This window comes from Salmo salar, chromosome 19 (genome assembly GCF_965601325.2).
Source record: "Salmo salar chromosome 19, fSalSal1, whole genome shotgun sequence".
NCBI lineage: Eukaryota > Metazoa > Chordata > Actinopteri > Salmoniformes > Salmonidae > Salmo > Salmo salar.
In genome coordinates this window covers 73,406,690-73,428,500 of record NC_138309.1, presented here as the reverse complement: position 1 = coordinate 73,428,500, position 21,811 = coordinate 73,406,690, and the positions used below count along the sequence as shown (strand labels likewise).

Here is a 21,811-nt window from a genome sequence, read left to right as displayed (position 1 = left end):
AGTTGTCTGTACCCAGGTCTGTAGTTGTCTGTACCCAGGTCTGTAGTTGTCAGTACACAGGTCTGTAGTTGTCTGTACCCAGGTCTGTAGTTGTCTGTACCCAGGTCTGTAGTTGTCTGTACACAGGTCTGTACTTGTCTGTGGTTGTCTGTACCCAGGTCTGTAGTTGTCTGTACCCAGGTCTGTAGTTGTCTGTACCCAGGTGGGACATGGTTTCATGTTTGTACAAGGTCTACTAGGGTGTTAAAACAATTGTCTTTACTTCCAGGTCAGAGTTTGCAGTGGGGGTCATTGGTAAGTTCATCTACGCTGTTGCTGGCCGGACGCGGGACGAGACGTTCTACTCCACGGAGCGCTATGACATCACGGCGGACCGCTGGGAGTTTGTGGACCCGTACCCGGTCAACAAGTACGGCCACGAGGGCACAGTCTTAAACGGTAAACTCTATATCACCGGAGGAATCACATCCTCATCCACCTCCAAACAGGTGTGTGTGTTCGACCCTGGGCGAGACGCAGGGGGGGGTGTGTGTTTAGCGGGCTTGGGGGGAGCGGGAACGACGGACACACACAGGACGCGCTCAGCTCGCACCCCAATCCTCCCCAGCACCCACACCAGCTGCTGGGAGAACAAGTCGAAGATGAACTACGCTCGCTGCTTCCACAAGATGATCTCCCACAACGGGAAGCTGTACGTGTTCGGGGGGGTGTGTGTGATCCTCCGGGCGTCATTCGAGTCGCAGGGCTGCCCATCCACAGAGGTCTACGACCCTGAGACGGATGAGTGGACCATCCTGGCGTCGATGCCCATCGGGCGCAGTGGGCACGGTGTGGCGGTGCTGGACAGACAGATCATGGTGCTGGGGGGCCTCTGCTATAATGGACACTACTCTGACTCCATCCTTACCTTCGACCCCGACGACAACAAGTGGAAGGAAGACGAGTATCCCAGGATGCCTTGCAAACTGGACGGGCTGCAGGTGTGCACTCTACACTTCCCTGAGTACGTCCTGGAGCACGTCCGGCGCTGCAGCTGAGGTCTGGTTCAGTTCAGACATGCTCCTTTTTAAGGTTTGGGAATGCCCCTCTTTTTAAGACAGACTCCTCCGATGTGGGCCGGGCGGTGGAGGATAGGTGTTTACAGGTGTGACACTAACGCTCTAACTACACAGAAGCTTTTCAACTAGAGACACAGAATGGACTAGTCTCAAAAGCCCGATCCTAGGCAACACCATGACTATGGTCTGGTTTTAATGATGGACGCTTTTGGCATAGTGGAACTACGTCACTGCCTACGTCGATAAGGGAAAATAAAGATTTGGGGGATTCGCCCAGCAAAACGCGAGGCAGACATGCCAGAACATCGAGATTCAAATCCAAAGTTTGCAGGCAAAACCTTTGCAGTGGTTTTACTTAGCTAAGGGTAAATCCATTTGAATTCAATCACTTTTTGACAGCATCCCGTTTGATTTGAACGAAGCCTTACATGTACATTTGCATATTTTATAAGCATTCAGAAAGTGACTTTGTGGACCTGACTTTCAAAACATTCGAGAGATAAATGTGCTCAAAGTTAACCCATTTTGCATACGTACAGTTGAAGTCAGAAGTTTACATACACCTTAGCCCTATACATTTAAACGTATTTAAAAAATAAATAAAAAATTACAATTCCTGACATTTAATCCTAGTAAAAATTCCCTGTTTTAGGTCAGTTAGGATCACCACTTTATTTTAAGAATGTGAAATGTCAGAATAATAGTAGAGAGAATGATTTATTTCAGCTTTTATTTATTTCATAACATTCCCAGTGGGTCAGAAGTTTACATACACTCAATTAGTATTTGGTAGCATTGTCTTTAAATTGTTTAACTTGGGTCAAACGTTTCGGGTAGCCTTCCACAAGCTTCCCACAATAAGTTGGGTGAATTTTGGCCCATTCCTCCTGAAAGAGCTGGTGTAACTGAGTCAGATTTGTAGGCCTCCTTGTTCGCACACACTTTTTCAGTTCTGCCCACAAATTTTCTATGGGATTGAGGTCAGGGCTTTGTGATGGCCACTCCAATACCTTGACTTTGTTGTCTTTAAGCCATTTTGCCACAACTTTGGAAGTATGCTTGGGGTCATTGTCCATTTGGAAGACCCATTGCGACCAATCTTTGACTTCCTGACTGATGTCTTGAGATGTTGCTTCAATATATCCACATCATTTTCCTTCCTCATGCCGCCTTCTATTTTGTGAAGTGCACCAGTCCCTCCTGCAGCAAAGCACCCCGACAACATGATGCTGCCACCCCCGTGCTTCACAATTGGGATGGTGTTCTTGGGCTTGCAAGCATCCCCCTTTTTCCTCCAAACATAATGATGGTCATTATGGCCAAACAGTTCTATTTTTGTTTCATCAGACCAGAGGACATTTCTCCAAAAAGTACGATCTTTGTCTCCATGTGCAGTTGCAAACCATAGCCTGTTTTTATGGTGGTTTTGGAGCAGTGGCTTCTTCCTTGCTGAGCAGCCTATCAGGTTATGTGGATATAGGACTTGTTTTACTGTGGATATAGATACTTTTGTACCTGTTTCCTCCAGAATCTTCACAAGGTCCTTTGCTGTTGTTCTGGGATTGATTTGCACTTTTTGCACCGAAGTACGTTCATCTCTAGGAGACAGAACACGTCTCCTTCCTAAGCGGTATGACGGCTACGTGGTCCCATGGTGTTTATACTTGCATACTATTGTTTGTACAGATGAATGTGGTACCTTCAGGCGTTTGGAAATTGCTCCCAAGGATTTACCAGACTTGTGGAGGTCTACACTTTATTTTCTAAGGTCTTGGCTGATTTCTTTTGATTTTCCCATGATGTCAAGTAAAGAGGCACTGAGTTTGAAGGTAGGCCTTGAAATACATCCATAGGTACACCTCCAATTGACTCAAATGATGTCAATTAGCCTATCAGAAGCTTCTAAAGCCATTATATCATTCTCTGGAATTTTCCAAGCTGTTTAAAGGCATAGTCAACTTAGTGAATGTAAACTTCTGACCCACTGGAATTGTGATACAGTGAATTATTAGTGAAAAAATCTGTCTGTAAACAATTGTTGGAAAAATGACTTGTCATGCACGAAGTAGATGTCCTAACCGACTTGGCAAACTATAGTTTGTTAACAAGAAATTTGTGGAGTGGTTGAAAAACAAGTTTTAATGACTCCAACCTAAGTGTATATAAACTTCCGACTTAAACTGTACCTCACCATACCATGAGACATCCATGTCTTCTTCATCACTGGAAAAGATAACTGTTGAGATTTATATCATTTAAAGGCTTACAAACAGGGTTGTCAAGCTATTTTGTCATTTCTGGGGGGAATAACTTTTCTAACTTTTAACGTAAATTATCTAAAAACACGTAAACTCATAGTCATACGTTTTAGCTTCGACCCTATTTTACATCCTCTAAGGCGTTTGTATTGTGACCGCCATCTGTTGAGAACATGCTCTTGAATACAGAGTGAGTATCATGTTTGGGCTGATAAAAGTACTAAAATGAGGATAAAATGTAAATGTCAAGATGTCCACACATGTTGATTTGAATGGGAATATCTGTTAAAGTTATACTGTCAATCCTCCATAGAAAACCTATTTAAATCATAGAAATATAGATAATAAAATAGATATGACCATTTTAAGTTGATATTCGACGGTGGGTAGACGGGCTAGTAATTTAGAACTAAAAATGTTGTTTCAATTTCAATGGTGTACCAGCAAGAATTGCAGTGGTCTGTAGGGATAGGTCCATGATATGATTGAAATGACGCCCACCCTGTATTTAAGAGCATGTTGTTTATCAACCGATGGCGGGCACAACACAAAAACCTCGTGAAATAAGGCCTGAGCTACAACATATGCGAATATAAAAACAATAGTAATTTATGCACTTTTTTTTTTAAAGAAATATTTTTAAATGATATCAAACTCAACTGTTTCTCTGTTACAGTGAAGAAGACATGGATGTGGAATGATAGGGTATGCACAATGGGTCAATTCTCAGCACATTTAAAGTCACATCTCATGTTATTGGTCACACACACACATATTTAGCAGATGTTATTGCGGGTGTAGCGAAATGCTTTATCTCCTGAATGTTCTGCTATTCCGGTCCAAAACGTCACTTCCTGACCACTTCTTCCATGGGCAAACATGTATGGAACGTTTTGTATAAATCAAAAAGGGATGCTGTCAAAAAGTTATTCAATTCAAATGTTTTTATCGTTAAGGTAGTTCATTCAAACTAGCCACTTGCGAAAGGTACTCCTTAAAAATAGCTTCCATAATCTCCATTTTGCTAGCTACTATTTAGTATTTTATTTAAACAGATAAAGTAGTGATGTTGACAGTGCCATAGTTCCTCTTTTACAAAAGAGTCCTTCATTGAAACTAGACCCTAGTCACTGTTGTACGAGACTAAACATGCCATAGTAATCTGTCCTTCTCACAGGCAGAAAAGGTAGACTCGCTTGTGATCAGTGGTGGTGGGTAACTCAAGCTGATCATTTTCAAAATTAGCTTTCTCAGAAGAAATGGAAAAATATTGAGAAATGTTTTTCATGATTTAGCTGGTTTATTTTGGACTGAGGTCAGTTTCATATTGTTGTAATTATTATGATTTAGTTTTAGCCTACAGTCCTCTGAACCCTCTGTCTGTCTCTCCACCATGTGATGTCATGCAGTTTCTTTGTAACCCCCTCTCTGAGTCTGGGGATTTGGAGTGTGTGTGTGTGTGTGGCTAAATGAATGAGCAGAATGAGGGAAAAAAGTATGCACACATCATACTAGTGGGCATGTGAGAAAGTACATTTTTTGTGTCGAAGAGGATGATCATGGTGATGACTACATTGCAATAACACTGTTGATCTGCTGACTGAGAGAACCATGTCAGAGGTCAGGAACAGGGCCAGCTACAGGGCGAGGTTTCCTGCCCCCCACCCCGGTGCACGTTTTGGTTTTTGTCCTAGCACTACACAGTGGATATAAATAATCTAAGCTTGATGATGAGTTGGTTATTTGAATCAGCTGTGTAGTGCTCGGATAAAAAACGAAACGTGCACTCAGGGAGAACCTCAGGACTGAGTTTAAGAAACTATAGATCATTTTTTTTAGGAGCTCAGTCTGGGTCTCAATTTACTGTTAAGAGAATAATAGAATGCTCAAGGTGCAAACAATTTTCCTCTTGTTTTATCAGTCACTAGCTAGGCTTCCATCCAATTGGCGACAGATTTTCATATATTCTAAAATCCACGTAAAAACAGTATACTGCATTTTCCCACCAGAGATGTTTCCATCAAATTAACTCGTTGCAGATAAAAGGCTGTGCGTGATGACGTAGTTCACACACTTTTGCGGTTGAATTCCCATGTACCGAATAAAATAAAATAGAAGTTCAATGTGTTTCCATCACATTTCAACTCATGTCAATACCAGAGTGGGCACACTCGCTATATAGAGCAACTCTTTCTCACAAAACATGTTGCTCTATATAGCGAGTGTGCCCACTCTGGTAGTGACACGTGTGCTCTAGCTAACAGCTCGCCAATACAGCGCGGGTATAGCCTACATCAGGGATGGGTAACTCTAGTCCTCAGGGGCTGGACTGGTGTCACTTTCCCCATCCCTAGCCAACACAGCTGATGAAACTAATTCCATTCTAAACTGAAGATCAGGATTAGTTAGTTATTGGTGTTAGCTGGGGCTGGGACAAAAGTTTGACACCAATCAGGCCCCAGAGGACTGGAGTTACCCATCCCTGGCCTACATGATGAGATTATTATGGATCAAATTGTGGATTATTTCTATTTGTCAGACGGCAGCCAAGCATCGATGATCATGTCACCAGAATAAGACCCTCGATTATTTATTGGAAAGGAGCATCAAGCTCATCACCGTGCACGTTCACCACCTTGTGAAGTTCATCATAACTTATTTAATCTGTAGCCTTATAAACTGCATGGTTTCCTGACGAGTTGTAGTGGGAGGACCACACAACATGTCATTGCGGGACAAGTTTACTACGATATGATGGTTATTATATTAATATTTGCACATAAAAGGTTTAAACTGCATAATTCATTTTTCCCAACACAAAAAGGTCCCACCATATCTAACATATTTGGTTTTGTCGACATTTGGAAAGTTTACCGACCAATGTTCTGTTTCCATCAGGCTGTCCTGACGACGTACCTTACTCGAATAAAAGTTTGGATGGAAATCTGGTTAGTTTTAGTCACTCAATTAGCCATATCAGCTAATATTTTTTTGATTGTAAGTTAGTCTATCCAGTCATCTAAACCTGTAGTAATTATGGCCAACTACCGACTGGGCATGTAGGGAATGTGCCCAGGGGCCTTGACCTCCAGGGGGGCACCTCTGCCCAGAATGTTGGCAGTTAAGCTTTTGTTGTTCACGTAGAACAGTTTTACCTCTGATTTGCTTAGTTTAAATACTCCAGGCCACAAGGTGGCACTACCTTGTTTGGCAGGTGCCGGTTGTACCTAATGTAAGCTGATTAGCAAGCTGCGCTAATGTTGTTGTTACTAGCAAGAATGTGTAGTAAGCCCTACAAGTCTCGCTTAGGGCCCAACCAAAGGCTAGAGCCGACCATGGACAGGGACGACAGAATGTAAGATATGTAAGATTACACTTGATTTATTTACGTTATCACTGTCTGCTTTCAGTGTTACGGTGGCTGACTGCTGAAGTTTTTTTTTACAAGGTAGGAGTAGGGTGTTGGCCACAAATGTACTAGAAACAACTTTTGATTTAAAAAAAGAAAAGAAAAAGTTGATACAGAAAAAGAAAATGAGTTTGCATTAAAGATTAACTTGAAATGGACATGGCATTCCTTACTCAATACTCCCAGTAATGCAACGCCATAAACTATTTTTGCCTTCTAATCAAGAGTTGATATCTTGACCGTCAGTTATCTGGCTAACTTATTAATCCTACTTTGTGAAACCCTACCCTGACCTTAGTCCTGTCTGTCTCTGTCTGTCTGACTGAGCCAGTTGCAGCGAATGAACCTGCTCATCTCTATCTCATTCTTCTTTTCATGAGCAACAATGAAAAGGGCTAAAACACATTATTCTGCAGTTCTGTCTGTCAGCCATTTTTTATGTGTGTTTATCTAACACCCATCCACCACCAGGTAACTTGGTGTGATTGTGGTTTAGAATATGATGTTGATATGATTTGCATTGCAGTAGGTCATAGTCTTTATGATGCTTTTAGAGAGAGAGAGAGGGAGATCGTGCCACTTGTTCTGTGCTATACCTCTGCCTCTTCTCTCCTTCCTCTCCTCTATGCAACATCCTCCTACCTACATTCATGGTTTTATTCAGTCAAACCCCCCAGTGCAGTATTTATGCAGTAGCATACAAACATACATTTCCCCGCACAGTCAGTCTGAGCGGTTTGCGGTACTGTATAAATAGCAGGTAGAACCCCTCACAGGTAGAGTAATATATGTGTGCTGTGGGCAGTCATGTTTAAACTGAGACTGTTAACATCACTAAGGCAGGTTAGATTTAATATGGTCTTCTGTCATCATCTCCCATCTCTGTTTGTTTTGTATCAATGTACATTTTCCCATGTGAAAATTACTATCAATATCATGAAATCTAAGGCCCAGTTGGTTTCCCAGACGTAAGGCTGCTTCTGGACTAAAAAGCAATGTGCAATAGAGAATCTCCATTGAAGTAGTATTTTGGGTCCAGGAATAGTATGTGTCTGGCCAAAGGGCCTATATTATGCCAAACTCCTGTCCTCAAACTGCTGTCTCCCTCTGCTGGTCAACATGTGTATGTACTACTCCTGCTGTTTTTATTTTGGACATGGCTATCTGTATGTCTGTTTGTCATAGCTCAGCATTTATAATCCTCATCAGCCCTTGGTCTCAGTAGGATAAAATAATAGAATATTGAGAATAAAAATACCCTGTATGATGACTATTTGAAAAATAAAAAATAAATCAGATAAACAATGTATTTACTATAATCTGAGTAGACACTGCTATTTGGAACACTTTGTAATTTCTATCCAGAAATAAATGTTCATACTGTTCAGCTTTTCAGCTTTCCTTTTGTGGTTAAGTTAGTTCAGGGATTTCCCAAACTCGGTCCTTGGGACTCCCAAGGGCTGCACGTTTCCGTTTGTGCCCTAGCACTACACAGCTGATTCAAATAATCAACTAATCATCATGCTTTCGTACTTTTATTCAGCTGTGTAGTGTTATGGCAAAAAACCAAACGTTTACGCCTTAGGGTCCCGAGGACCGAGTTTGAGAAACGGTGATTTAGTGTGTTTGGGAAAGGTGTGTGTGTGTCGTGTGTTCACCTGTGATGCTGACTATAGTGTGCCACCAGATGTCGCTGTTGAGATGCACATCGTTCTAAAATTGCCGAATCTGTTCTTTTTCCGTTCGAGTCGCCGTACAAAAACAAAAGTCACTAGGCAGGAAGAGAAATGTCAAACTTTGGGAAACTGGTAATGGCTCAACTTTTCTCTTGTAAGATGCATTCGGGTTATTATAGACTATTACACTCGTAGCTAATGACAGACTACAGTATGACAACATTAATAATACCGTTGTAAAGCGTGATGATGGTGGTGGGGCTGAGCATTGGCTGAAACGTTAGCAAAACGTCTTCTCTTTTAGTCATAACTATGGCTATGACATCACTGGACGAAACAGTATTTTTTTTAGCAGTCCTAGACTAATAGCTTTATTCTTTATTTTGAGCAGAACATTCCCCTTAGTGTAACTTACTCTCAAATACCTGCCATGAATGTCCTGACTCCTGCCATACATTTACCATAAAGTAACTGTCCTCATCACGATGTGTCTGTTGCCAGGTGCCGCTGTGTCAGGTGTCCTGGGCTTGATGACGGGAACTGCAACTGTCCTGGCCGCTAGAGAGGTCAAGGAGAAACTGGCAGCTCTGAGTCTCAGTATTGTAGAGGTAGCTAGTATGGCTTTCCTGTCCCTCTAATGTCCTGTCCAGGAACACTTATGTGGCAGTTATGTGAAGCAGGCCCACCAACTGGGGAGCCAGGCCTGCCCAAATTTCTGTTGGCCCCCCACCAATTAATTTCTGGCTACGACCCAGATATGAATGGACAGATCTTATCTGCTAATAATGTCTGTTTTGGTGTTTGTGTTGGCTCCCACACAGGCCTTTGCAGATTACATGTATTTGACAGGACAACGTAGTCTACTTGATTAAAGTGTGTGTGTTTCAGCTCCCGGCCCTCTACACTACTCCAGAGGTGCAGCTCAACTATGTGGAGTCAAGAGGCGGGGCCAGTGGAACAGGGTGTGGCCGAGCTGAGGAAATGGGCCGAGCCTTTCACCGACCAGTGTCAGGTATACCTCTTCCTCAGCGATGTATGTATCGAACCTATCATCTGGAACAAGATGGGTGTATCTAGGAAATCACAAGTGGCATCTCCCTCATTATCTTGTTGAATGCTGAGATTTAAGAATGTTTGTGGTAATTGTTTGTTTTCCTGCAGGAAACGGGTCTGGTTGCCCTGGAGAAAGCAGAGGTAGGTGACAGACACTGTCTACTAAGACTAGACATACAAACACACACTAGTGGTGCACGGATCAGCTGTTTGTTCACCTGCACCCATCCGCAATTGCTAATAAGCCATCCTCAACCTCCCGGCTATATGTGATAAAATGAAAATCTAAGGCCCACACCCGACCCTAACCCGCTAATATAGAAAACACCCGACCCTAACCCGCTAATATAGAAAACACCCGACCCTAACCCGCTAATATAGAAAACACCCGACCCTAACCCGCTAATATAGAAAACACCCGACCCTAACCCGCTAATATAGAAAATACCCGACCCTAACCCGCTAATATAGAAAACACCTGACCCTAACCCGCTAATATAGAAAACACCCGACCCTAACCCGCTAATATAGAAAATGCGTTGTAGGCTACAGTTAGTGACTGGCCGAACAATTTTTTTTTACAGGAGGTGCAGGATTTCTTTTGACTGATTTTAAATGTGTTTTGGCTCATAATTTCCAACATTTTGGTTGGCTAGTTCTTAGTTAACTTGTCTATAATTAGATACATGAAGCTTCTCTTTTGTCATTATATGTTGCCCTAGAAGAAAAAATAAACCCTTGCTCACTAGAATAATGTCCTAAATCGATAGAATGCTTCAATATAGTTGACATCTGTAAAGTTTTCACTGTCATCTCTGCTTCTTTCGTTTAGGGACCGGGGAGAAAATGCAATAGCTTAAAAAAAAAAAAACAGAAAGATTTTCTGTGCAACCAGTTTGACCGGTTGTAAGGAAATAGAAAGATGTAAAAACAACCTAATATGTGTTCGGCTTGGATGCATATTTTCGACCTAATATGTTTCTGATAAGATTTCAGTTCAGCTTGGATGCATATTTTATGTCTTTTGAAATAAGCTATCAGCTTTTATGATTCTGATAGGCTACCTTCTGTATCTTTATCTAACTGCACGTTTGCAATTCTCTCAAAATGCTGAAAGAAATAAATCATATTTCAAAATGTGTCCTACATTTGGTGTATAATTTTACTGCAAGAAATGCTTAATTCTTCAGGAGTTAATATTAAGGCTATGTGAGAGGTTATAGACCTACAGTCAGTGTCCAGATTTCAGTTTCCATTTAACCCAGTAAAAGGCCTATTTGAAGTCCACGTCTTGTGACTCAAATTTGTATAGCGCCTCACAATCATTACACAACATAGCTGGCACTGCTATCATCCTTTTTTACCACTTTTCCAAATCTTTCACAAACATTACTTTTCTGGCCCTCCCTTCTCCATTTCACAGCTTTTCTCTTATTAAACTCAGACATTGTCTTTTTTTGCCTCTGTGAATTGAACTGCTTTTTCTGCCCATTCACAAAAGCATTTGGTGATTGGCGTGTAGGATATTTGTCGCGCGTACAGTTAGGCCCTAAAGTTTAGGCTTACGCACTAATGCCAGATATAATGAAAGAAAAACCTCAATGTAGCCTATAGCTAGAAATTGCACAAGAATTATACATTTATGGATTTTTAAATGTATTCTCTCTTTATTCAACCCGCATGCCACCCACCCGCCCTTCATCCACACAATATTTAATGACCTTAAACCTGCCCTCCCCGCATATATAACTGTGGGGATGGCGGTTTATGAGTCAACCCGCGCATAACTAACACACATTGAGCTTTCTGTCCATTTTTTAATTTTGGGAAAAGACTTGGATATACTGAAGCATAGATTAAGGTTCTCTCTATCTCCTCTCCGTGATGTCATATCCTGTGGAACAGGAAGTCTACAGGACTTTAGAGCCCACTGTGAGCACCTCCATCAGGACAGTGAGAGGTGAGACGCACATCCTCCAGAAACTTTCATTTACATGCCATATTATGGATGCATACTTAATTGTGTTCTCTCACTCACTCACTCACTCACTCACTCACTCACACACACACACACACACACACACACACACAGAGACACGTACGAGTTCCTCAAAGATCCTCCTCCTGACCTCTCCTAGCGTCGGGGTGGTTGGCTTCTCTGGCTTCCTAGGACTGTACCTGGCCAAAGGTAACATTTACAGTGCCTTCAGAAAGTATTCACACTCCTTGACTTTTTCCACATTTCGTTGTTACAAAGTGGGATTCAACTGGATTTAATTGTCTTTTTTTGTCAACGATCTACACAATACTGTAATGCCAAAGTGGAAGAAAAATTCCAACATTTGTAAAAAAAATAAATAAATTATAAAACATAAAATATATTGATTAGATAAGTATTCAACCCCCTGAGTCAATACATTTTCAGGTCTAGCCATAGATTTTCAAGCAGATTTAAGTCAAAACTGTAACTCGGCCAATCAGGAACATGGGGTATCAAAAAGGAAGGAGTACCAAGGCACTCTTCATATAATGAATTAAAATGCCTTTATTTGTATTGCATGTTCAATAGAAACAAAGTCTTAAAAATCCGATGCGTTTCGGGGTATTGTGTGTAGGCCAGTGACCAAAAAATCTAAAATCAATTTTAAATTCAGGCTTTAACATAACAAAATGTGGAAAAGGTCAAGGGGTGTGAATACCGTACCAGTACCAGTCTCTCTGTCTCTCTAGGTTCCAGGGTGAAGAGGCTGGTGTTTCCTGTAGGGTTAATGGCTCTCAGTGCTTCCATGTTCTACCCCCAGCAGGCAACCTCCTTAGCCAAGGTCTGTGTGTGTCTTCCACCCCTTTCCCTCTCTCTCCCCAACGGGAAGGGCTGTGGTTTCCTGTAGGAAGTTCTGGCTGTGAGGTAAGCGTGTGTGTGTGTGGTCAATAGTCTGCCCGTTCATTTTAAAGCGGTGTCCCATGCTGTTGCGTAGAAGCCTGGGATATTTTGGGTCTGTTTTATGTGGTTGTCTGAGAGACACACCCAGAGAGGATACAGGTGTGTATGTATGTGTGTGCACCAACACAGCCAGATCAGACAGACAGGAGGGATGATAGAAGAGAGGGTGATTATAGAAGCAGGATAGGAAAGTGATGAGTAGACAGCAGATGAGAGGGAGGATGGAAAGCTGTGACCTCTGACTGGTGACTGAGGTAATGGATGTAGTTTTGTGAGTTATGGTCAGTTTAAATACAATTGAGTTTTATTTGTCACGTGCGCTGAATACAACAGGTATTTAACCTTACAGTTAAATGCTTACTTACAAGCCCTTAACCAACAATGCAGTTTTAAGAAAATCCCTAAAAAAGTAAGAGGTAAGAATAACAAATAATTAAAGAGCAGCAGTAAATAACAATAGCGAGGCTATATACAGGGGGTACCGGTACAGAGTCAATGTGCGGGGGCACCGGTGTTGAGGTAATTATGTACATGTAGGTAGAGTTATTAAAGTGGCTATGCATAGGTAATAACAGAGTAGCAGCAGTGTGGGGGGGCAGGGCAATGCAAATAGTCTGGTAAGCCATTTGATTAGATGATCAGGAGTCTTATGGCTTGGAGATAGAAGCCGTTTAGAAGCCTCTTGGACCCAGACTTGGTGTTCCGGTACCGCTTGCCATGCGGTAGCAGAGAGAACAGTCTATGACTAGGGTGGCTGGAGTCTTTGTCAATTTTGTACGTACATATTTCTCGTTGGGGTATGTACGTACAGTCACTGTGGGGACGACGTCCTCGATGCACTTATTGATAAAGCCAGTGACTGATGTGGTGTACTCCTCAATGCCATCGGAAGAATCCCGGAACATGTTCCAGTCTGTGAAAGCAAAACAGTCCTGTAGTTTAGCATCTGCTTCATCTGACCACTTCTTTATAGACCGAGTCACTGGTGCTTCCTGCTTTAATTTTAGCTTGTAAGCAGGAATCAGGAGGATACATTTTACATTTACATTTTTAGTCATTTAGCAGACGCTCTTATCCAGAGCGACTTACAGTAGTGAATACATACATTTTTTTTGTACTGGCCCCCCGTGGGAATCGAACCCACAACCCTGGCGTTGCACACACCATGCTGGCATTGCAAACACCATGCTCTACCAACTGAGCCACATGGGGGCCTATAGGATAGAATTATGGTCAGATTTGCTAAAGGGAGGACGAGGTAGAGCTTTGTACGCTTCTCTGTGCGTAGAGTAAAGGTGGTCAATAATTTGTTTTCCCTCTGGTTGCACATGTATCATGCTGATAGAAATTTGGTTAAACTGATTTAAGTTTCCCTGCATTAAAGTCCCCAGCCACTAGGAGCGCCACCTCTGGATGAGTGTTTTCCTGTTTGTTTATGGAGGAATACAGCTCACACACACACACACACAATTTGTGTGTGTGTGTGGTGGTTCTCTTATCTCAGGTGAGCTGGTATTCTATGTATAGCTGGAGTCAGCAGGGTCGGGATGCTGGGAAGATGCTCTGGAAGGACCTGTCGTTTGGCAAGGGAAAGGTTAATCATCATCATGACAAGGAATGAAGGAAAGATGTTTGAGATTCAGGTGAAATGTGTCAGTAATAATGATGTGCATTACTGCTTCCTGTTTCCCCTCAGGCAGGTTGAGAAGACCGAGGACAAGTGCAAGTGCTGGTTAATTGTTTGTTTTAGTATTCTAGTATTCTTTCTAACAAAGATATCTGCATATATTTCAGGATGTTGTGTATCCCTGGAAATAATCTGATTCATGTAAACATTAGTTTGAAAACATAGTTGTCCAAAAAAAGTGGTCTCTTGGCATAATTGACCTGGGAATGAGGTAAATTGATCCGCGGAACAGGGTAAATTAAGCCTCCTACGCATTTCTGTACTGGATGAAATATGACCACTACCTTTTTAAAGCCATGTCTATCTTTATTTCCCAAACACAGTTCAACACCATTTGAAGCACACAGGCATCTGAAGCAACACTCTGTACCTTTTTTAACACTTCGAAGCCAGTTCCACTGCATTTTTTTCATTGTTTCCCTCTAATCAGGGACTGATTTAGATCTGGGACCCCAGGTGGGTGCAATTAATTATCAGGAAGAACAGGAAACCAGCAGGCTCCAGACCTTGTAGGGTAAGAGTTTAATACCCCTGTTCTAACACAATACATTCATTTGACTTTTGTTGGACCTCACTTGCGGTCCACTTTTTCCATGTGGTTTCTTCCTTCACAGACTCCATGAAATGATCACCTCTTCCTAAATATTTGGTCAAATTATTCATTTTATGTATGGGTGGCTCCCTTATTTGAATTTTGGAACTAGATATTCATATACTTTGAGGATGTTACAGCATGTCATCACACCCACCAGTGCTGAGAGCCTGCTGTAACTGTTATTACCATCATCTATGCCTAAATTGGTTTTGGGTGGTTTGAACAACCCATTGATAACCAGGTTCTTGTTGTGAAAGACAATTTGTTTTCAATGACATGACCTGGATTACTAGAGGTGAAATAAACTATGTAGGTCTGTACCTGTGGATAGAATACACATTCAACACCCCTATAAACACAGCGCCGCCGTGGCCTACAAACACAGGCACACACAACACCCCCCATACACCTCTATCTTGTCTCTCCTGTAACATGATACATCCCATTTCCTCCTGCTCTTTTACCATCCCAACTAACCATGCCAACGGACACCCTCGACTCCTGTCAGCTGTCCTCTGACCTCAATTGAATGTTTTATTTCTAGCCAAATCTTAATGCTCATAGTATTTTTTTGTTGTTGCTATTTATGTATTTATTTCCAGAGACATCCCCCCCCATCAATGATCCACTGCAGAGTGCACTACATAAATGATTTCAAACGTTGACATTTATTTGAGCATTGTGGTGTGTATATATATATATATATATATATATATATATATTTTTTTTAAGTATTTTGTGTTTCAGATTAGGATTTTGTTTGTTTTTGTATTGATTGTCCACCCCCAGAAATCTCTTTTGTAGGAACAGAGAAATGGTCCTAATAAATTAATCTCATATCTCAGTGTGTTATTGCTGATAAACACAAGTGCATATTTACCAGTGTTGTTTTCATGGACTGCGTATGCCTCTAGCATTCTCAAAGAGAGGGTAGTCTGTTCATATTCTATGGGATATTCTGGTCATGTCTGAAGGCTTTTATGTGTGGAATTAGTTGTTCAAACTTGGACTGTTCCCACCCCATAAAACTTACATAAGGAGAAAAAAGATAGAGGAAGCACTTCATCTGCAACTCCAGCCTGGCCTCACATCTTGATGTGCTTTAGCCAACTCTACCAACCCTTACTGATGGGACCAGGCGAACACTACTGTACAAACGGAATCTGCTGTAACCCTGACCAAATGATCACTGCAGTTGTTTTGAAGTAGACTCCAGTTTCCCTGCGCAGTGAGGGTGAGCGAGTTAGTAGGGTAGGTATATCGGGGGTGGGAGTGTGTTGGTGTGGCTTGACACTCGATCTTGATGCCGTGGGAGGTGTGACCCACTAGGGTCTTGTTTGTGTGACAATGCCTGTATTTGTGCAACCAAGTGATCAACACACGTGTGTGCCAGAATAGAACATTGTGTTATGGTTGGATAGGTTGTGTAAAGACCCCATGGGGAGTTAAGTGTTTTAATCTCCCTGATGTGTCTTTAAAGAGATTGAACCCTCGGTCTCAGCCTATGGTTAATCAGTACACGGGCAGCGCTTAAAGCTCTGGACATAAACATGTCAGGTTCAAAGGTCAGCGAGGCTCATGGGAGTCTATGAAAATATTATGGCCTGTCTTAAGATGAAGGATGCTGTCTCTTTTCTCCACCCTCCTGTCCTTCTCTCAGATGTAAATATTGTGGTCTATGCTGTACGTGGATCAACAGTAACTAAGTCATGTAAACACTGTCCTGCCCTATTTCCTACCAGCTTTCAGAGTTCATATGAGGGTTTAGGGTTTGAGTTTATTTTATTTTTACAGGGACAGTGCACATTAATCAACATTTCAGTAACATTTTCAACCGCAGTCCCTGGGCAGGTTATTAAAAACAATATAGACAATCATTGAGCAACATAGGACAAGCAAGATGTAGCATACAGACAGAGCAACATAGAACAAAAAGCAACAAGACAAAATCCATAAAAGCAAAGTGTTTCCACACCTCACAAGCTACAGACATGGAAAGCGGCAATACACAGCTAGGGATTATGTTCACAAATCTGATTGACCTTTAGCCATGTCTTCATGCATTTTGTGAAAGTGTGATATGTGGTACAGTTGTGTGTCTGATGGCAGTGTATTCCAGACATGGGAAGCTCTCACAGAGAAAGCGGATTTACTAAAGGTGCTTTTCCTTAAGGGAACTATAGTCACCTCTCATGGCAGACCTTGTGGATCTGCTGCCATATGTTTGGGTTTTCTGTAAAAGTACTGAGTGGAGGGGGAGCTAGGCCATTTAGGATCTTGAATACAAGACATGCGGTGTATTGCACAAGATTTTCCCAACTCAGGAGCTCATGCTTTCTGAGGATGTAACAGTGATGATCCTATCAAGCACTTTGAGAGCCTGTTTGTAGACAGACTGAATAGGTTTTAATGTTGTACAACAAGCTTGGGCCCAACTAGTCAAGCATCATAGTTTTGCTACCTCTGCAGTCATAATTTCGTATAAATCGGAAATTAGCTAGGTTGAATTAGGTTATTTGAATTACCTCTGTCACCTGCTTTTTAAAAGAGAGGTTGGAATCAAGTATGATGCCAAGGTACTTCAAATCAGATACCACCTGGAGCTTCTCCCCTGACACAGGCATCTGCTGCCTTTGTGAAGAACATGCAGTTTTTTTCACATTGAGATGCAAACACGAGTCACTGAGCCACTTTGTAACCTGGACCATTACAGTACTGAGTTCTTGTGTAGCTTGTTCGCTCTTTACATGCACATGTATCATCTGCATACGTTTGCTCTTCAGACCCAGTACAGACGGAGGGCAGATCATTAATGTACAGGCTGTACGTTAATGATCTGAAGCCCCAGTATTGACCCTTGGGACAGCTCATTGCTCACTCTGACATTGAGTTCTGCCTTCAAGGTATGATTTCATCCACGGGTGGAGTACAACTGTCCAAAGACAATGGAAGACTAATATCGCTCCTTTAGTTGGTTGTTACTGAACTTGAAACTGCTCGGTTCTCACACATTTGGCTAAAGCCAAATAGAAAAATGAGAGATGTGAAACTACATAATTAGAGCATTAGGCCTTTTCTCTGGGTTTAGTTTCTGAGTGTTGGATCAGTCTCTGTCTGGGCAAAGGGTTGGGATGCAATGTTTGTATATTCTAAACTGGACCACTACTGCCACGTCCTGACCAGTATAAGGGGTTATTGGTTATTGTAGTTTGGTCAGGACGTGGCAGGGGGTATTTGTTTTGTGGTTTAATGGGATACTTATTTATGTGTTTGATTTGTGTTCCGGGGTTTTTGGGTAATGTTCTTGTTTTGTATTTCTATGGTTTTCTTTGTTGGCCTGGTATGGCTCTCAATCAGGAACAGCTGTACATCGTTGTTGCTGATTGACTTTGGTAGCCCTCTTTTCATCTGTGGTTTGTGGGACGTTGTGGTTGCATAGCTGTGTTTTAGCCTGCAATCCTGTTAGTTTTCTTGTTTGTTCAATGAAAGTCATTATGAGCACTCAACCCGCTGAGCCTTGGTCCACTACGTACGACGACCATTACAACTACACTGTTAGGTTGTGAAAGTGTTTGTTGTTCAGGCAATGCTGTAGTGAATGTTCAGTCAGTGAAAAACTAACCATCACATTGATATGCATTTCTACGCCCCTGGTTTCTGCAAGACCTGACTAGAACGTTTGTGTGCCTGCGCGTGTTCCACGCCTCTGTTCTCCATAGACTTAACAGACCACACATTCCCCTTTCACAGAGGAAGAGAAAGTATGACAGAGGAGGCAAGAAAGAGGAAAAGGCTGATGACATCACCATTCTGGGATTTCATTGTAAAGCCCTTCCTAGATCTAGAGAAGTCAGTCACCACAAATACGCTCTGAATCTTTTAATTGCAAAAACATAAACACATTAAAACTACAAATTACTATAATTTAGGATTAGTTACCTAGATTGGTCTATAAGGAAATGGAGCACGCTACACCCTTTCAGGTTCTAGATAGGATTCCTACACAAAAGGCTTTAAGGTTTGTTGATTAGCAGAATAAACTAAAAACTACATCAACTACTAAAATTATGGCTTTAGATAAAATATTTGATCTATTAAAATAAGTATTCATGAACCCTAAATGAAGTGATTAGTAATGTTTAATGCCCCTTTTTAAAAATATTTATCTATTGTCAGTAGTCACACACCCCACTGCTGAAGTGAGAGACAGGCAAATAATTAACTGAATTGAAATTGACCCCAAGTCTCTCACTCCAATCCCCATCTTTTTCTGTGTCTCTGGGCCAGCTCACTCTTCGGGGCCGGATGACATCTTGAGGAGAGAGCTCTTGTCGATCTTGAAAAGTCTCCATCCCTCCTCCAGAGAGAGGTCTGCGGCGCCGCGACGCTTGTAGAACTCTATCGACGCCTGGTTGCCCTCGGCGACGATGAAGTGCATGCTGCTGCAGCGAGACTTGACCGCCGTCTGAGGGGGAGAGAGGGAGAGAGCAGGCGTCAGCACACATGTACCGGACAGTGATTGTGAGCTTTCCCCACCCCCTTACACAAAGCCATTCGAATCTAAAAATCAGCTTTTCCTGCGAACACCATTTCTCTTTTCCCAATACATATTCATTGATTATTTCAACAGCAATAAACAAACAGAACAGGAGTGGAATCAGCTATTTGTACAAAGACTCATAACTCACTGAAATGGGCTCTACAGAAAGTATGGAATTCTGTTTGAGTCATTGACCTACTTCTACAACAGGATTCTGACCAGCCATGTAAAAACTGTCTGACATCTACCATCTAGTTGGAACGATGTTTGTACTGTGTAATAACTCCTAAGTTACTCACATGACTGAGGAGCTTGAGGATCTCTGAGCCGATGCCAAACCCTGGTGGAAAAAGAGAGAAGACAATGGGAAAGCAGTAAAAATGGACGGAGGATGAAAGTTTATGGTTATTGGGCAGGTCAGAGGGGAAGTGTTTGTGCTTACCCCTGTACTCTTTCATGACGAAGAAGTCTTCCAGGTAAAGCAGCTTGCCGATCCAGGGGTCATAGGTGAAGTAGTACATGGCAAAGCCAATTACCACAGGACCTAGACAAAAATAAGTATCCACATAAATACAAGCCTGACGTAGTATAACAGAGCTTGTACCAGAGTTACCCCAAAACACTGAATGAAGGTCAATTCAGCATTCTGCCCTAAATGGTTATGAGCAGCCAGGATGTGGGGTGGCAGATCACAGATGTGATTAAGGATAACTTCAACTCTAAACTCAGTCTGGTTTTAGTGAGGCCAGAGAGGACTGAAGAGGAGACGTGTCAGTTGGGCAGTGGTGTAAAGTACTTAAGTAAAAAATACTTTAAAGTACTACTTAAGTGGTATTTGGGGGTGTTTATATTTTCCATTCAACTTTTACTTCACTACATTCCTAAAGAAAATAAGGTACTTTTTACTCTATACATTTTCCCTGACACCCAAAAGTACTTGTTACATTTTGAATTCTTAGCAGGACAGGGGAAATTGTCACATTTATGCATTTATCAAGAAAACATCCCTGGTCATCCCTACTGCCTCTGATCTGGCGGACTCACTAAACACACATGCTTCATTTGTAAATTGTCTGAGTGTTGACGATAGCCCCTGGCTATCCGTAAATGTAATACAAAAACAAGAAAATAGTGCAGTCTTTTACTCAGGTACTATTTTACTGGGTGACTTTCACAATACAGTACTTTTACCATCACTGCAGTTGGGGTTGTGTTGGGAGAATTGAACACATGCAGTTTATCACACAAACGTGTCTGACACACACACACAGACCATAAGAGGAAGTAAGACAATGTGTACCCATCAGCCTCTCGCTGAGAGAGACAAACGTGTACAGCTAATGTTTCAAACCTACATACTTCTCAAACAGAAAGTGTAAGTAAAGTGTTGGGCTCCTCCCAGACACCAAAGATCATGCAATTGTGTACACTGACAATATAACTGAAGAGAGAGATGTCTGTATACAGTACAAACTGGGCTAACAGGTTTGATCTATGTTTGGCATAGGGAAAGTAACTACATGCATTGAGAGGCAATGTTGGGGTGGATTGGAGATTCACAATCTCTTACCATTGTTGTTGCTCTGCTCACTGGGGTCTTCTGCCACCAGGCAGTGGTAAAATGGGTGGTCCCCAAATCCGTCCTCAAGTAGATCTGTTTTTACAAACGTTATAAATGCAATTTAAGCTGTGTGTGCAGTCAATCACATGGTAAGCAGGACATTAGTGGTTCCAGTTTCATTCAGACTCACCTTTCTCAGTCAGTATCACTTGATCTTCCATGTCTTCATATTTAGCCAGTTCCTAAACAGAAGCGGAAACAATTGTCTGATTCAAAACCAAGAGCAAGTCAAATGGGGAACGTGTATCACTGACTGAGATAGGTCACCGTCAACGGACAGAACAACGTTAACGTTATAAACACCTCAAACGGAGGAAACAAGGCTCCTTGCCAACGTAAACAATTAAACTACAGAGCCAACTGTGATACCGACGGATATCCTGAGGAAATCGTCGGTATTTGTCACCTTCAGACACAAGTTTCCAGAGTTTCTTTGAATGAAGTCAAACAAAACGGTTTTGTCTAGGCTTAAGCAGGGCTACAAACTAACAACAAAGAAAGGGTCTCAAGTTCAGGGCGAGGGCCAGATTGTTGTGTAGTGTAGGCTAAACATACTTCAGTATACTTTCCAACAACTTTTGCAAAACAAAAATTAAGTAAATCTACGCAAAACAGTAGACAGTGCATTTAGTTATTCTCCTCGTCAATTTTTTTTGTTTACGGCCTACCTTTATGAGTCGCAGAATGTCAGGCACATCTTTGGGTTCTGCTTTCCGCAATTTAAAACGGTCCATTTTCTTCTTTTACTCTTTTTCCCTTTTCTCACTAAACCTCTGTATGTGAAGTGAAGCAGGAGAAGTTTCTTCATTCGCGTCCCAGGAGTTTAAACCTCCGCAGTCAGTCTGGGATCCTGACGCCTATGTCGGGAGAGTTTACATGCAGCAGTAACCTATCTGGGTCGGATCAGCTGGACTGGATCGGGCTTTGTCTCGCACCGCGGTTTTATACGGACCGATGGGGGTTGGCGAGGTTA

General features: G+C 42.0%; 2 protein-coding genes across 8 annotated transcripts in view; one reads left to right on the top strand and one right to left on the bottom strand.

Annotated features, from left to right (window-relative positions):
- LOC106579459 (kelch-like family member 15) overlaps positions 1-19,337 on the top strand; it is a 26,981-nt gene extending 7,644 nt beyond the window's left edge. For 5 of the 7 annotated variants that reach the window (XM_082965941.1, XM_045702636.2, XM_045702638.2 and 2 more), the window contains 6 exons: positions 269-8,533; positions 8,903-9,009; positions 9,276-9,413; positions 9,563-9,595; positions 11,360-11,414; positions 11,547-19,337. In XM_082965941.1, the coding sequence (XP_082822067.1) occupies positions 269-1,037 (769 nt within the window). In that variant the 3' untranslated portion in view covers positions 1,038-8,533; positions 8,903-9,009; positions 9,276-9,413; ... (1 more) ...; positions 11,360-11,414; positions 11,547-19,337. Of the gene's footprint in view, positions 1-268; positions 8,534-8,902; positions 9,010-9,275; positions 9,414-9,562; positions 9,596-10,286; positions 10,601-11,359; positions 11,415-11,546 lie in introns of those variants that run through there. The other 2 variants (XM_082965940.1, XM_045702635.2) reach the window with 2 other exon arrangements.
- Positions 18,542-21,811, bottom strand: LOC106579466 (diamine acetyltransferase 1). Its single transcript, XM_014159402.3, has 6 exons — positions 21,507-21,811; positions 20,969-21,020; positions 20,788-20,871; positions 19,660-19,761; positions 19,517-19,557; positions 18,542-19,142 (listed from the first exon to the last, which is right to left on the bottom strand). The coding sequence occupies exons 1-6, from the start codon at positions 21,570-21,572 to the stop codon at positions 18,966-18,968; spliced, it is 522 nt and encodes a 173-aa protein (XP_014014877.1). The 5' UTR covers positions 21,573-21,811; the 3' UTR covers positions 18,542-18,965.

Coding starts and splice junctions, on each gene's coding strand:
- LOC106579466 (XM_014159402.3), bottom strand. CDS start 21,572: ATGGACCGTTTTAAATTGCGGAAAGCAGAACCCAAAGATGTGCCTGAC. Junction 21,021..21,506: donor ACATTCTGCGACTCATAAAG/GTAGGCCGTAAA, acceptor GCTTCTGTTTAG/GAACTGGCTAAATATGAAGA. Junction 19,762..20,787: donor TGAGCAGAGCAACAACAATG/GTAAGAGATTGT, acceptor ATTTTTGTCTAG/GTCCTGTGGTAATTGGCTTT.